General features: G+C 36.7%; 1 protein-coding gene across 1 annotated transcript in view; it reads left to right on the top strand.

Moving 5' to 3' along the window:
- Nucleotides 1-17,514, top strand: part of Txnl1 (thioredoxin-like 1) — a 29,559-nt gene that overhangs the window by 6,017 nt on the left and 6,028 nt on the right. Inside the window, exons 2-7 of the mRNA NM_016792.4 lie at nucleotides 4,036-4,132; nucleotides 6,817-6,990; nucleotides 9,342-9,464; nucleotides 10,830-10,899; nucleotides 12,122-12,294; nucleotides 14,657-14,761. Of these exons, the coding sequence (NP_058072.2) occupies nucleotides 4,036-4,132; nucleotides 6,817-6,990; nucleotides 9,342-9,464; nucleotides 10,830-10,899; nucleotides 12,122-12,294; nucleotides 14,657-14,761 (742 nt within the window). The remainder of the gene's footprint in view (nucleotides 1-4,035; nucleotides 4,133-6,816; nucleotides 6,991-9,341; nucleotides 9,465-10,829; nucleotides 10,900-12,121; nucleotides 12,295-14,656; nucleotides 14,762-17,514) is intronic.

The raw sequence follows: 17,514 nt of genomic DNA, 5'->3' as shown, positions 1-17,514 counted from the left end.
ATTCTTCAGTTCTCATTAGGTGATTATGCTAGGTTACTATCAGTTTTATTTTATTTTATTTTTAATTTTTTGAGAAATTTATTTATGAGAACTGTAGTTACATATTAACACTTTTTCCCCACTCTCAATTCTTCCTATTTCCTCCTCCTTCAAATTTACGACCTCTTTAATATTGTTACATATTACATGTGTATTCATATATACATACATGCACATACGTGTGTGTGTGTGAGAGAGAGTGTGTGTGTGTGTGTGTGTGTGTGTGTGTGTGTGTGTGTGTGTAACTACAACTGGGCTGTCGAGATGGCTCAGGGAGCAAGTGCACTAACTGCTCTTCTGAAGCTCCTGAGTTCAATACCCAGCAACCACATGGTGGCTCACAACCACCTGTAATGAGATCTGATGTCCTCTTCTGGTGCATCTGAAGTCAGCTACAGTGTACTTATATATAATAATAAATAAATCTTTGGGCCAGAGCAAGCAATGACTGAGTGAGTGGGATTGACCAGAGCAAGCAGAGGTCCTAAAAATTTAATTCCCAACAACCACATGAAGGCTCACAACCGTCTATACATCTACAGTGTGCTCACATACACATAATAAATAAATCTTTAAAGAAAAATATATAACTACAATCAATATTTGAAGGAAAGAAAGACCATTTTTCAAACTCCTATGAGGCAGGTATTATTCTTACCAAAACCAGGTAAAGATATAACAACAATAGACTACAGGCTAATATTCCCTGGTGAAGATTAAAAAAATTCTTCATAAAATATTTGCAAAAAGGAATATATCAATGAGATCTCTATGCAAGTTGGATATGCAGGGATGGTTCATCATATGTAAGTCAAGAAATGTACCAAATAATATAAATGCAATTAAAGACAGAAAAATTGCACAATCAGATCAATAGATCCAGAAGAAGCCTGTGACAAAATCCAGCATGTCTTAATGGGAAAGTCCTGGAGAGTAGGACTGGAGTGAACAGAGCTCAACATCATAAAGGCACATGACAAACCCACAGCCAGTATTTTGGTGAAAGAAGGAAAATCCCATTTAAATCAAGGAATGACACAGGACTGTCCACTGTCCCTTTACACATTTTTTTTCAATGTAGTGTTTAAAGCAGTAGCTGGAGCAATAAAGTAAAAGAAGGAAATTAAAAGGTTGCAAATAGGAAAAGAAATGAAGTTATCCTTGTTTGCAGATGATACAATGTACATGAGAGACCTTCAAAATTCTCCTAGTTATATCAGTTTAAATGTTTAGTCTTGTTGATTTGGTTCTTTTGTGTAATAGGAAGCTATCAGCTTATTTGCTATGTTCTTCTTCAAAAAGCATAGCTTAAAACCTTTTTGCATGTCCATTTTATATATTGTTCTAAATATAATCTTTCAGTCAAAAGAGATTTAGAGCAGAAAAGTAATTTTTCCCACCCATTTAAAAATGGGTTTAAAAACCCCTGGACTAGATGATTTCTGCACCCCTCTGCAACAAGTTGAAAAAAAAAAAAACAGCCTAGTTTTGGTTTTGGTTTTCTTGTTGGGGGCAGGGAGAGGTCTGGGCAACTGCAAGTCAAGGTCTGTAGAGGAGAAAAGCAGTCTGACATTTGGAAATACTGAATAATAGCTATGAAAGATTTTCATACAGGAAAAACTAACTGGCTTATTGAATTAGTTACAGAAATTTTTCATCAATTAAATAATCAATAGAGAATTCAACCAAGGACTTTGCACATTTTCTACCACTGAAGTTTATTAACCTTTGAGTGCTAATGTTAGAGGTAAACATCTTGTTTAAAGTAACTAATTTGGGGGGCTGGAGAGATGACTGAGTGGTTAAGAGTGCCACTGGCTGCTCTTCTGGAGATTGAGTTCAATTCCCAGCGACCACATGGTGGCTCACAACCATCTGTAATGGGATCTGATGCCCTCTTCTGGGTGTGTATCTCTGAAACAGTGTATTTTGATTTTTGACAGGTCAGATTTTGAGGTAGACATTTGCATGACGATACTGTTTTGGTAAAGTTTTTTTTAGCTAGAGGGTATTTCATTAACACAAGTTAGCTCATACATGGCTGGTGGGTAGGTAGATAAGTAAATGATGGTGATAGAGAGAATATCGATATAGCATGGACTTAATGGTTAAAAAAATTATTTACTAGGCTGAGTATGCTAGTGCATGCTTTTAAACCTAGCACTAGGAAGGCACATGAATTCACTTTGAACCAGTGAATTCCCAGACTAGCCAGAGTTACTAATAGGACCTCTCTAAAAGCAGTGTCTGTTATTTATTTATTATTGTTTATGTGTCTGTGGTGTGTATTCATGGGCACAGATGCTGTGCAGGCAGACATGTAGAGCTGGTTCTCCCTGACTGGAATCTGGGCATGGAACTTAGTTGGCTGCCAGGCTTGCTCAGGAAGCTCACCTGCCTGGCTATCACACCAACTCCATTTCGTAGTGATTAATGTGATTTTTTTCATAGTGACCAGAAGATTTAGAAATAAAAGTTTTATCTGGAAGTAGAACCCTCAGCTACATAGGCATTTCTTCTTGTTTAGGTTTGAGAAAGTTAATAAAAGTAAATATGTCTGCCTGTATCTAATGCTTTGATCCCTGGAAGGGTTGTATTTTCTTCTTTTGTTTTCATGAGTAAAAAGCCCTCATGTTGATATATATATATATATATATTTTGTTTGTTTGTTTGTTTGGTTGGTTGGTTGGTTGGTTGGTTGGTTTTTGGTTTTTCGAGACAGGGTTTCTCTGTGCAGTACTGACTGTCCTGGAACTCACTCTGTAGACCAGGCTGGCCTCCAACCCAGAAATCCACCTACCTCTGCCTCCCGAGTGCTGGGATTAAAGGCGTGCACCACCACTGCCCGGCTCCTGTTGGTATTTTAAAGTTATCAGATATCAGTCCTTTGTGTTGTTTAAGAACTCTAATCTTCCTTTTTTTTTTTTTTTTTTTGTCCTTGTACTTACTACATACTTAAGCTTCAGTTCTTCTGGATTTGTTGATGGTATATTCAGTGAGAGTTTTTTTTTTTTTTTCTCATTTGTTTTTTAAATGTAACTATCCACTTGATCTCGCACTATCACTGAAAAGACCACCTTTCTCTACTTCTCTAGTGTTTTGATTGTCAACTGTTTTATAAGTCATATGGTTGAATATAGTGCGTCTCTGCTTTTAGACTTAGGTCTTTATCTCTTAACCAGTTTGTCCCGGACAGACTGTTTATCTGTACCTGAGATGCATGGGATCAGTGTTTTCAGCTTTCAAAGTTTGTTGGGGTTTGGAAAAGTTAAGTAGACTTTACAGTTATACATCTCAAATCTGAACACTTGAAATTCAGAATGCCCTGATGCACACACTTTTTAATGTTGATATAATACCTGGTTTTGAGGTTTAGGATCATTTTGAATTCTAAAAGTTTCCAAATTACATGTTCAACCTATTGTATTGCATGCTGTTAGCAAAACTTTATGATAGGTCTTAATGTTTGTTTGTTTGTTTGTTTTTTAGCTTTGGACCTCAGCCTAGGCTGATTTCTACTTACAATTTTTTTAGTTCCTGTTGTACTTACTACTTCACATTTAAATCTTCAGTTTATCTGGAATCATTGATTATGTATTCAGTGAGAGGTTTTTGTTGTTGTTTGTTTTTGAAATGAGAATAACCACTTCATTTAGCACTGTCACTGAAAAGACCCCATAAATGTTAGAATATAAATTATTAGTTTAATTTATTAAAAATTGAGATTGTTTATTAATCCTAATCCAGGAGGATTGATTTCTTTTGACCATGCTGACTTTTTAAAAATTTATAAACATAATTCTTTATTCATTTTGTTTTCTTTGGATGAGAACAAAGAAGATTTTTACAGTCTTAAGCCTAAGACCTAATATTGTATCTGTACTCAGTAAGGCAATGTGGTATTAATACAATGTTATAAATAATCCAGGTGAATATTCCAGAATGCCTAAAGCCAGTCTTTGTATGATTTAGTGGATACGGCTCTCTTTCTCACAGGTGTGGACCGTGTCTTCGGATTGCCCCGGCGTTCAGCTCTATGAGTAATAAGTACCCACAGGCAGTCTTCTTGGAAGTAGATGTGCATCAGTGCCAGGTAAGGAAGGCGGGGGAGTCTTTTTTTTTTTTTTCTTTTTCTTTTTTTCATAAAACATGTCAAAATCCTACACTAATATTATCTACTATGTCTTTATTCATACTGTATTCTTTAGAAGACAGGAAAATGTCAGGATTATTATCAATGCTATTTTGATTATACTGGTTAGCAGTATAGTCAAGTTTTTCTTTTATGAGGTGAAATTAATAGGATGTTGTTAAAGTAATAGGTTACCTGGCAGTTCAGTATTCTTCTGCTGAGGCATTGGATAATTGATCACAAGGTATAACAGCAGTTTTTTTTTTTTTTTTTTTAATAACAGCAGTTTTGATTGTAGTTTAATCATTTCATAATCTCATCTTCAAAGTTATATGTAAAGTGATTTTATATATATATATATATATATATATATATATATATATACACACACACACATATATATATTTATTTATTTATTATATGTAAGTACACTGTAGCTGTCTTCAGACACCCCAGAAGAGGGCATCAGATCTCATTACGGATGGTTGTGAGCCACCATGTGGTTGCTGGGATTTGAACTCAGGACCTTCAGAAGAACAGTCAGTGCTCTTAACTGCTGAGCTATCTCTCCAGCCCCGAGTTATTTATATATATATTTTTTTTTGTTTGTTTGTTTGTTTTGTTTTTTTTTTTGTTTTGTTTTTTGAGACAGGGTTTCTCTGTATAGCCCTGGCTGTCCTGGGACTCACTTTGTAGACCAGGCTGGCCTTGAACTCAGAAATCCACCTGCCTCTGCCTCCCAAGTGCTGGGATTAAAGGCGTGCACCACCATGCCCGGCCTGAGTGATTATATTTTGTGCATTAAGAACAGTTTATGTAAGAAAGTTCAGTTCCTCTATTCTGAATACTTCTTTTTTTTTTTTTAACATATTACAGTAAAAGTAGATTCAATTTGAATTTCCTTGATTGCCCTGTTAACTAATTTTCGTGTTAAGTACCTCATTTGTCAAGTTACCTATTCCAAAAGTTGGCTTTTCTTTTGGCTATCATTCTTGTTCTTACTTATTTGTAGGTGTTCTTTACACATTACAGGTAAAAGTATTTTGTTTAGTACTTTGTTTAGTCTGCGAATATTTTTGCCCAATCTGTGAATTGTCTTTTCCTTTTCTAATGGTAGGAGAATGTGTTATTTGGGGCATAGTGCTATAGGCATAACAGCCTGGTGATTGTAGTGTGGTGGTTGTATGGCAGTGTAGTATTTGCATGCAGAGAATCAAGAAATAAAGAACTGTGCAGGTGTTTTTCTTTTTTTAAAAAAAAAACATTGACCATACCATTTTATTTTATTTCTTTTAGATTTATTTATTTATTATATGTAAGTACACTGTAGCTGTCTTCAGACACTCCAGAAGAGGGCATCAGATTTCATTACAGATGGTTGTGAGCCACCATGTGGTTGCTGGGATTTGAACTCGGGACCTTTGGAAGAGCAGTTGGTGCTCTTAACCGCTGAGCCATATCACCAGCCCACAGGTGTTTTTCATATGCTGAGTATTCTTAGTTCATAAGAGGAGTTCACATTTATGTCTTAATTTTTACTTTTTTAGATAGTACTGTTCTAAGAGGTCCCTTCTGGGGTTTAGAGAGGTTAGTTACCCTTTATACTTTTTCTATCTTCTGTATGTCTTCATAGAATTTGTGTATGGGAAAGGACAGATTTGCTTTGCTGGTTTTAAAATCATTGTCAACAGAATTTAAATAGTGGTGCTTTGGTTATTATTCATTTCCAGTCAGTATTACAGAACTAGAGCAAAAATTTAAAAGATAGCTATTATTTTTATGATGTCTGAAATTAGTTCTGTAAAAGTAGAAATTAGGTAAGATGACCCTTTTTTGAGACAAAAGACATTTGTCTTAGTTTGTTTTGAGAGTGGTATGGACTGGCTTTTCTTTTTCAGGTGGATAGTTTTTCTTAGCACCACTGGTTTGTATTGACTCATCATTACCTTTCTTGTTTCCTTTTTTAATTTATTTTATTTATATTTTTTTGAGACAGTCCTATTTAGCCCTGGCTGGCCTGAACTCTGTGTAGACCAGGCAGGCCTCACACTTAAGAGATCTGCCTGCCTTGCCTCCCAAGTGCTGGGATTAAAAGTTTACTAGCGTGCCCAATTTTGGTTATTTTTTTTTTTAATTCATACTGCATAATTATAAACAAGCTGCCTGCCATTAGTTAGTTTCTGTAGTAGAAGGTTCTGTTAGATAAAGTATATGACAATAAAGCTTATGTATTATAGCTGTCTCCATAGCAACTCCCTTACAATAGGTCTGCTCTTTAAGAAGATTTTTTTTATTCGTTTGTTCATTTAATGTGAATGGGTATTTTGCTTTCATTCGTGACTGCTTACCACATGAGCTCCTGGGTTCTGCAGAGGCCAGAAGAGGATATTGGATCACTTGGAACTATAGTCATATAGGTGGTTGCGAGCTGCTTTGTGGGTGCTAGAAACTGAACTTGGGTCCTCTGGAAGAACTGCCAGTGCTTTTAACCACTGATCCTAGTTGCTCTCTTAAATAACAATTAGGAATACATTATTTTATTTTTCTGGTTAGGACTTGTGATATTTTCATTTGCTTAAGGCTGTAGAATGAAAAATAGTATAAGATTTGTTTTAATTTTTAATGCTTTAATTTGCTGATTCTAGGGAACAGCTGCCACCAACAACATATCAGCAACACCTACGTTTTTGTTTTTTCGAAACAAAGTGAGAATCGATCAGTATCAAGGAGCAGATGCTGTGGGACTAGAAGAGAAAATCAAGCAGCACTTAGAAAATGATCCTGGAAGCAATGAGGACGCAGACATTCCAAAGGGCTATGTATGTCATCAGAGGCGTAAAGATAGTGGCTTAAATCTCATGTTACTTGGTTGGAATGAAACGTACTGATTTATTTCTTACTAATTCAAAATACTTTCAAATGAGCGTTTTTCGAACTAAATGGATTGAGTTTTGTCTGTTATAACCTTAAGTCTTTGTAAATCATTTTCCTCTAAATTTCTTCAGCTAAATTCCTTTATCACAATTGTTTTCTAAACTGTTAAATAACCATATTCTAATTCTTGCCCCCTCCTATGAGTGGAAAATATGGCATTGAAAAATATTTTTCTTTCTTTCTCTGTCTCTGTCTCTCCCTGTCTCTCTGTCTCCCCTCCTTTAACCTCCCACCTTAGAACAGAGTTTCTGTGTGTAGTCCCAGCTGTCCTGGAACTCATACTGTAGACCAGGCTGGCCTTGAACTTAGAGATTATCCTGCCTCTGCCCTCTCCCCCACCATGCTGGGATGAAAGGAGTGTACTGCCAGTGCCCAAGTAATATTTCTCATTTTTATAGTTATGTAAAATGACTTGAGTTTTAATGTACTGAATCCCCATATTGCTTAACTTCCTATAGTCTACTTTTGTTGAGTTTAATATCAAATGTAATTTTAGAAATGAGTGTATTTTAAGAGTATTTTTTTACATTAAGATGAAGACTGAAGAACTCAATAATATTTTGAAACTACATAGTATGCATAGTTCTAATGCAGTTGTGTGTGGTTTGAAATTATTCAGGAAGGAAGCTGAGTTCAGATGTAATACTTTATGGTGCTACAATTGTTTCTCAAGTTGCAGTCAATACATTAAAAAACTTACATTAGGTACAGTAAGGCAGATCAGTGTGTTCCTGTCTGTAAACCCTTTAAACTCAAGCTGAAAAACTAGTCAGGTAGACAGGAGAGCTTGCTTTGTGTGCATGGTTTGTGTGTGCATTGTTTGTGTGTGTGTGTGTATGTGTGTGTCTTTGTCTTTGTGTCTTAGTCATTGAGTATCTGTAACATAATAATGGCATTATTTCTTTTCTGTTAGTCTATACAGTTAGTTTTTATTTAAAATAACACCCAATCAGAAAATGTAAACCATATTTGGTTCAGGATGGATAATTTCTGAACCAGGTTGTTGTACCAATTATTGGTACAAAGTATGCCAATTATTGAAACAAGTTTTGCGAAAGAGAAAGTTTATTTACAAGTTTTCCAAGCATGAAGACCAGAAAACAAGTTTCTAATTTGTGTCCCCAAGGATATTATTTAGGAACACTTAAGGGATACGGGAGTACTAAAGCTTGATAGGCAATGGTTGGAGGAGAGAAGGTGAAGTAACTGGTGGTTTCTGCAGTGTGGTTACACTGTGATCGCATAGTGCACATGCTCAGCAGAAATGATGAGACAAAGATGTTCTGGGGACAGTTGTCTAGACTCAACTACAGTGTCACTGGTTCCAGCTGGTCTGACCTAAAGAAAAGCAGCCTCCAAATTAGGCAACTGTGCCTTTATGACCTATTGTTATCTATAGCTAAGCTACTGGGACCCTACTAATGTGGTAATTTCACAGCCAGCATCTTCACCTTGATGTTAGTCCTTGTAGTGCCTGGAACTGATTGCAGATTGTGTTGGTCTTAAGAACTTAGTTTCCCTAAGAAGGGGCTGAGCACTGCTGTTACTTAGATGTTATGAAGGGAGGAGGGAGCCCATGAAGTAAGGGTGCAGACTATTGCTTAGGGTGAATGAGGCTAGGCTGCTGATGCTTGTTAGCTTGCCATTCGTAGTTTCAGGTTTGCCCTCTCACAAAGTGTGTCACGGAGACAGGACTTACTCTTTTGATGATCATATTTGTGGTTAGTTTCCTTTTGGTTGGTTGGTTGGTTTGCTTGTTTGTTTGTTGCCTTGTTTGCGGGCTTGCTTGCTTTTGCTGTGTGTGGTTTGGTTCTGTTTGAGATGGGGTCTCATGTATACTTAGGGTTGGCCTCAGACTCTGTACTTCTTAAATCTATTTCCCAAGTTACAGGTGGAAATGTCCTGGATCCTTGAGAGGCTTCTGTATATACAGTGTTCTGTAGTAATGTGTACTGCATGTGTTCTTTGTAGTAAATGTCCTGGGGAATACCAAGGCCTGCAAGTTGGGTTTCTGATACCTTGCTATGTAGGATAAACCTAGATTTAGTTTTAATAATTAGTGACAGATTTCAGTCAGAAATTCAATTGAAAAGACAATTATAAAAATTTCAGTAACTATTTTAAAGCAAATATTTTCTTCAAAATTACCGATTTAAAGAGAAGCACAGGTTCAAGTGTATATTTTTTATGCTAAAGCCAAATGTTTTGTCTACATTCTTGATTTCTTTTGTTTCAGATGGATTTAATGCCTTTTATTAACAAAGCTGGTTGTGAATGTCTTAATGAAAGTGATGAGCACGGCTTTGACAACTGTTTACGAAAAGACATGTCCTTCTTGGAGTCTGACTGTGATGAGCAGGTAATTGAGTGCTTGTGTTAAGGCTGGTAGGGACTGTCACAATTTACATCTGCTCCTTCTCCTCAAAGCTGATGGCTCCTTACTTACTGCCTTTAGGCAGTCTTGCTGACCTGATCAGTTTCTAGCTTTCTCCTCTTGCCTGCTTTCTACCAGCATTTCAGCTTTTCACATGTCATGATTGCTGTGTTTTGAAACACAGTTACGAGTTAAGTATGAAAAGTGATGTAACCAGAGGAAATAGTGTTTTCTTATATCACAATATGATTTTGAAATAATAAGTGTAATCCTTTCCTTCTAGCTAGAATTGCCTTGTAACAGCTTCAGGACTATGGTTCAGATATCCCTGTGTATAGTTACCTAAAAACACGACAGTATAGATGGTGGTATTGTCTACTGCTTTGCTGAAATCTTCTGTTAAGGGAAGTCTTTCCTGCAGGGTAGGAGTATACCTCTGAACAACAAATATAGCTTTAAATGGACAGAAAATTAATGGATAACTTAAAGCTTCAGAGAGACTCCAGACAGCATTGGTGTCTTAGCTCCATGTGACCGTCTAGAGAAATTGAGAGTCAGGATTTGAAGGCCTTAGGGCCTTAGATCCAAGTGCCTCCCCTCCCTTTTGTCTCCCTCACTACTCAGAGCATTGTACACACACTGAGCCACAGTGCTGGCCCTGAGACTCCTGTTTTCTGAATTTTAGATCACAGTTGATGTGAGGATCAGTTGTTCTGCATAGTGGTGTATTGCCTTACAGTAGTCAAGCAGGGTGGCTAAGTACTTGATACACTAGAAAAGATGTGTATTGCATATTAAAAGTTAGAACTTATATATTTATTTTATTTGGGAATTTTGTTACTTGTCAGTTTGTAGGTCCTAAGTTTTTAGCTGCTTCTCCTTTTTTTGGTAATATTTATTTATTTTATGCATATGAGTGTTTTGTCTGCCTTTATGTCTGTGCATCACATGCATACCTGGTGCCCTTAGAGATGTGAGAAGAGGGTGTTGGATCCCTGGGACTGGAGTGCTGTGCTATAGATGACTGTGAACCACCATGTGGGTGCTGGGAATTATAGGTGGCGCCTCTGGAAGAGCAGCTGGTGCTCATCAGTGGCTTGCCATCTCTCCAGCCCCAGATCCTAAGTTCTTGCACATAATTTTAGTAAGTTTATTGCATTAATTTTTTCTGTATAAATAATTGGTGGTAGCAATCCTTAACTGACAAACCAATTTCGGCTTACAGAATCTATATTGCAGTGGTTTTGTTAGGTCAACTAGGTTTGTACCGCTCTTATTTTAGTCCCCTTAGCCATTTTGTATATTCCTTGTGTTAATAAAGCCTTTAATAATTAAACTATTTCCCTACAGCTCCTTATTACTGTGGCATTCAATCAGCCTGTTAAGCTTTATTCCATGAAGTTTCAAGGACCAGATAACGGTGAGTAAAGGGCAGTCAATTAAAATCTAACTTTCTGCTTTGTTAAACCTGTTGGCTTACATTTATTTTTACTTTATTTTTCAGATAGAGGTAGGTCTTCTGTGTTGTTCATGGAAGATTATAAATGTCCATGTAACGTGGAATTAAGATCTAAAGTAAAAATGTTTGTTTTCCCTCAATTTGCACAGTACTGATTCTTTCCTCCTATTTTTAAATTATTGGCAGGCATTTTTTAGAAACAAAATTGTTTTCAACCTGTTCTTATTCAGGGTGATAAAAATGAGGCTCCAAGTCCTACTTTTTGTTCATTATTAATAATGGACTGTCATGTCCGTAAATAGCAATGTGGCTTTACAGACTTGGGTTTATGTTTCATAAAATCATCTGTTCGTTCTTTCTCTCTCTCTCTCTCTCTCTCTCTCTCTCTCTCTCTCTCTCTCTCTCTCTCTTTCTTTCTTTCTTTCTTTCTTTCGCCACAACTCTTTTCCTCTGTTACTGCTGATGTTTTTGAGAGAGAAGGCAGTCAAGACTAAGGGGCTTCATTTGGTTCAGTTTTCTTTTTTAACTGATTGAAAGTAAAACTTAGTAATTTTTTGATTAATTTTTTTTTGGATAAGTCTTAATGCTAATAATGTTTTCCTCCTGGGTAACAAAATGTACAAGTTGCTGGTAACAAAAAGTTAGTATATTTATTTTATGAAAGGTTGTTCACCTGCATATGCTATCAGTATCCACTACTACCTTCTATATAGCTCTTCAAGTGATAGTGTTATATTTATTATAGGATAGCTTTTTTTTGTTTTAAAACAGAATATCACTATGTAGCCTTAGCTGGCTTGGAGTTTGCTATGCACATCTGCCTACCTATGCCTCCCAAGGTGTCCCCTCCACATCCAACTCATTGTATGTCTTTTGTCATTGAGAGTAGGAACTTGTGCATGCTTGTGTTTTCTTATTCCTAATGAAGACTGGAACTAGTCTAAAAAGATACCAGCAAGTAAATTTTGGGGGAAAAAGATTGATTGCCAATATTCAGATTAAATTTTACTGGAGGTTTTTGACGTTTGTTGGTATGTACCTGTGTGTGTGTGTGTGTGTGTGTGTGTGTGTGTGTGTGTGTGTGTAGGCCTACACAGGTTTCTGTGTAAGATACATTTGATGATAAAGTAAAAGTATATTACTGTGTTTTTAGTACTTCATTTTTTTTAAAACCATTTTCTAGGTCAGGGTCCTAAATATGTAAAAATTTTTATCAACCTACCCCGATCTATGGATTTTGAGGAGGCGGAAAGGAGTGAGCCAACTCAAGCTCTGGAACTGACAGAAGATGACATTAAAGAAGATGGCATTGTTCCTCTTCGTTATGTTAAATTTCAGAATGTCAACAGTGTAACTGTGAGTAACATTTCGTTAATTTATCTTCCTTTGGTTGGTGGGTAGGGCAGTATTGCTGAATTCTATGTCCCGGGTGATGCTAAATACTCTTTTTATTATTTAAATTTTTTTAATGATTTATTTATTTTTATTTTATGTTCATTTGTGTTTTGCTTGCATGTATGCCTGTGTAAGGATGTCAGATTCCCTGGACCTGGAGTTACAGACAGTTGTGAGCTGCTATGTTGGTGCTGGGGATTGAACCTGGAGCAGTGAGTGCTCTTAACCACTGAGTCATCTCTCCAGCCTCTCTGAATGATCTTTAAAGTAGTTTATCCAATAAAGTTGAGAAGTGGAGGTTGATTCATGGGGTTTGTCAGTTTGTTCTAGAACATTTACACAGAAACTGGAGGTATTTATACATGCTCTGGTGATGAGGGTTGGTACCTGTGTGAAAATCCTGTTTAATTTTCCAGACTATGGCACTAAGACTGGCTTTATTTTATTTTATTTTATTGATTGATTTTTGATCAATCATTGTAGCCCAGGTTGGCCTGTTATTTGCTGTATAGCCCAAACTGGCCTTGAACTCCCAACAGTTCTTCTGTCTCAACCTTCCAAGTGCTGGAATTCCAGGCGCTAGCTAATATACCCAGCTAAAAATGATTTTGAAAGAGATGACTTTATATTTTAAGAGTTAACTAAGGTTTATCTGAATATTGACTAGTGGCAGAGATGATTTTAAGTGATTCAACTATGAAAAGAATGGAGAAACCAGCCACCGAGCACTGAGTTCAAATCATGCCAAACTGATATACCATTGTATTGATAGATCATCAGAAGAACCCTCTAAGTTCTTATTTGGAAGGCTACAATGGACATATCTTGTGATCAATATGTGTGAACAAGCTGAGATTTAATTATCTGAAACATTTTATCTAAATAATGCTGAAGATAAAGGCTACGTTGTAGTAGAGCACTGTCACTCAAGACTCTATGCATTATATCTAGAAAATTAGGCAGTGACCTAAGTGAAGACACATAAGGCATACCTATCACTTTTATGATGATAAAGTAATAGTTTTGATCAGACTTTAATCAAAGGAAGATAACTTTTAAACATAAGTAAGCTGTGAACTGGTTTAATAGTATATTTATTATATTCTTTAAATTGATTAGATAAACTCTTTGAAAGGAGTTTCAATAATAAAAACAATAAAAATCAGTAAGATCTTAGAGCAACGTGAAGAGGAACAGCTTGTTTTCCTTTAATGAAAACAGGTTTTTTCTCATACACTAGATCCCGATTAGTCCCCTCCCTCTACTCCTCCCTGTTCTTCCCCACTTCCCCTCCCACCCAGATCCACTCCCTTTCTGTCTCTCATTAGGAAAGAACAGGCTTCTAAGAGATAACAACAAAGCATAACAGAATAAAAGATAACAAAAACTGTCGCATCTAACTTGGACAGGATAAACCAACAGAAGGAAAAGGGCCCAAGAGAAGAAAGCCTACGAATCAGAAACCTCCATGTTTACACGCTTTATAATATCTACACAGAGGACCTGGCGTAGACCAGTGCATGCCCTGTTCTGTGTGATAGGTTTTTTCTTTTTTTTTTTTTTTTTGAGACAGGGTTTCTCTGTGTAGCCCTGGCTGTCCTGGAGCTCACTCTGTAGACCAGGCTGACCTTGAACTCAGAAATTCTCCTGCCTCTGCCTCCCAAGTGCTGGGATTAAAGGCATTAGCCACCACTGCCCAGCTGAGATAATATTTTTAGGTAGAGAACATTTTTAGATTATCTAATTTTTTTAATAGAGGAATTTTTTTTCAAAATCCAATATAAGTAACATATAAGTAATTCTATTTCTTATGTACCGAGAGAAATTCTAAAACAGAGAGTTTAGAGTCAGGCCTTAAAACCAATCGAAGGGCATAACATAGTCTTAGCAGATTGCCAACATCATTTCTTTCTGTTATTCTAGGAAATAGAATGGGTGTGTGAGTATCAGAGAGAATACAGTTACAGAGATTTCCCATAGTTGAAAGACTGATTTTAGTAAAATTATTAATAGCAGTCTACCATGAGTTTCCCACTCTTTCATGTAGTCTGTAAAGAATTTACGTATGACTTCTCTGTACCCGTGTGCTACATTACCACGAGCTTGCAGATGTGGCCATCTTGCCAGGGCGTCCCTGGAACGTGAGACTTGCAGTGCAGACAGGGAACAGGCAGTCTTTTAGGAACACTGCTGTAAGTGTAAAGTAATTTTGTTTATTCTTAAAAAGAATAGAAGATGTTTTTATTAAGAAAGCAAATAGATTAAAGCATGGTCATGAAAAATAGACTAATTATAAATTATAAATGTGATTTTCTTTTTGTAGTTATTTGTTCAGTCTAATCAAGGAGAAGAAGAAACAACGAGAATTTCATATTTTACTTTCATTGGTACTCCAGTCCAGGCAACAAATATGAATGACTTCAAACGAGTAAGTTTGTTCAAATGATAATTAAGGAAAATACAAATACAATTTCAAAGGAAAATTTTCTTATATTTTAGTTGTTCTCCTTTTAACATAAAGATTCAAAACTGTGTCTCATGAAAGGGTAAATGAATGTACCATGTTGAGATATTAAACTAAAAGGAGTCTATAGTAAATATAACGCGTAACTGATAGAATAAAGATAGTGAATACACCTGAGTGAGGAGTAATGATAATAGAAGATGCTCAGGAATAAGGAAGAAAGTATAGTGAAATTATTACTTGGAAGGCATAGTAAGATTTTTAAGGACTTTGCTGATAATGAAAATGTATTTACAAAGATCTGAATGATTTTATTTTGAAAGAATAATCACAAATCTTACACATGGACATGTTTGACTTTCTAAGCACTGTCTGTGTTCTGAAAGGACACATTTCAGCAAATACTTTTAAAGTGGTTGTATAAGCTTTCTCCTATTTTATAAATATATGTCTGTCTTTTTGAAGGATACAACCCTAAGGCTTCCCTGGAGCCTACCGTGTATCAAGGACTTTGAGGAGTGAGGGTCAGCTTCTTCCCGTGCTTTCTGGGACACCTTGTTACTGGTAGCACTTGTGTGGGTAGCTTTTAAATACGCAGACCCAGCTCATAGAGGTGCCACTGAGAGCTTCCCTAGTTCCAAACCTGCGGTATCCTGGGAAACGTGACTGCACAGGACACATTGGCCACAGTGCTGCTCATGGCTGTGCCTCCCAATGGCCCAGGACCTCATTCCCAGCACACTTCATGCAGGGACTTGTTTTGTGGTGTCAGAACATCCTGAGAAGTCTTTCTCTTTTTGGTGATGTCTTAGACCTGATTCAGTTATAGAAAATTAAATTGCTTAACCGTAGATGGTTCAGTGAGGTACATGTTAGCTTTTTTAAAATAAATGGAAAACCTGGAAAATACATATTTTTGCTGGTTACTTTTCAGTCACTTCTTACTATCTCATAGCATAATTAAGTTTTGGGACTGTAGAAATAATTAAGTACTTGGCTCTGCCATGTATGTGTATAATACTTAGTCAGAAGAAGCAGGTATAAAGCAGCTTCATTTTTACCCTATGGGATGTGTTTTCCTGGAAAAATAACGTGAGCAACAAAGATGTTTTGGCTGTCTGCCTGTCTGGCTTGAATTAAATGCACTGGCCTGGCTCTAGCTGTTTGTTGTGTAGTTTGTCACTAGCATCGTTCTTCTGTAAGGTTTATACTGTATCCCACGTTAATATCTTTCTACTATTAAGTTTTGCTTCAGTGTCTTATTTGTTCCTTCAGCATATGCTATTTAACTTCTGTTTTTGATGCAAATAATATCTCTTCTGCATTTTTACCAGTCAGCTGTTCAGTTGTAATTTTTCTGGTTTGCCTTAATAACTGTCTTAAGTATTGATCTCACATCCATCTAGCTGTTTAGTCTTTTCTTATTGATTGCCAAAGCTGTTTTTGAGGCGTGTGCTTGCTTAAGAGTGTTTGATTTTTATTATTTCTTTACCCTTTTCGCCTTATTTAAATGATGGAAAAGTAGCAGTTCTTAAACTTTTTGGTTTCAGGTGTTATTTAAAACATGAAAGATGATTGAAGATCAAGAAGCATTTGTGTTGTTGGTTTTTTTGTTTTGTTTTGTTTTTGTTTGTTTGTTGGTTGGTTGGTTTTCGAGACAGGGTTTCTCTGTGTAGCCCTGGCTGTCCTGGAACTCACTTTGTAGACCAGGCTGGCCTCGAACTCAGAAATCTGCCTGCCTCTGCCTCCCAAGTTTTGGGATTTAAGGCAGGAGCCATCACCACCTGGCCAAATAGAGTTTTTATTAACATACTTATTTAGTAACAATTAAACAGGGAATCCAGGACTAGTGGCTCATACCTGTAATTTTCAGTACGTGGGAAGTTGAGATAGCTTTGCTACCTCTTTTGAGGCCTTCCTAGGTATCAGTGAGATTCAAAAAAGAATTAGTTGGAAAAATTTTAAATTACAATTAATAAACCCACTATATATTAGTAACTATGTTTTAATGGTTTTAATTAAAATAGAATTACATCACTTTCCCCCCTTGCCCTTTCCCCTCCAGCCTTTCCCATTTTTAAGTTGTTAGCAACTACACACCCTCTATCTCAAGTTGTTAGCCTCCTTTCTTTGGTTGTATTTATTACATACTCATATATTGTGTTGTATTTTTCAAAACCTCTTCAATCCATTTGTTGTTGTTATTTGCTTTCTTTCTTTTTGTGGTCATGGTCTCAAACCTGGCTCCGCATCAGAAAGCCATTTAAGAGGCACATCTCTGGGAGAGGACAATTTTTCTTCTCCCAGAAGTCAAAAGTTGCCTCTAGGTCTTTGCCTAGGTATATAATTTTAAGCAAATATAAGATATGGTTTCCTTGAGACTTTATCAAACCACCTTGGTGTTATTCATCCGTCTTCTGTATTGATCTCCCTCTTCCCCCTTTGTATCCACCCACTTCCATTTCTGTCACCTGTGTCCTGCTATTTTCCTCTTTCGGGCCTCATCTCCTGCCCTACAGTCCCTTCATACTTTTCTCATTTCTGTAGTTGCTCCATGTTCTTCTCCTCCACCCTCCACCCCTCTCTTCCCCCCTCCTCCCCTTTCCCTCCTCTACCCCCCTCTCCCTCTCCCTCTCTCTCCTTCTTCCTTTCTTAAGATTTATTTCATGTATATGAGTACACTGTCACTATCTTTAGACAAACCAGAAGAAGGCATC

Source organism: Mus musculus, chromosome 18 (genome assembly GCF_000001635.26).
Source record: "Mus musculus strain C57BL/6J chromosome 18, GRCm38.p6 C57BL/6J".
NCBI lineage: Eukaryota > Metazoa > Chordata > Mammalia > Rodentia > Muridae > Mus > Mus musculus.
The sequence above is the reverse complement of the archived record's forward strand: the minus strand, read 5'-3'. Positions and strand labels throughout refer to the sequence as shown.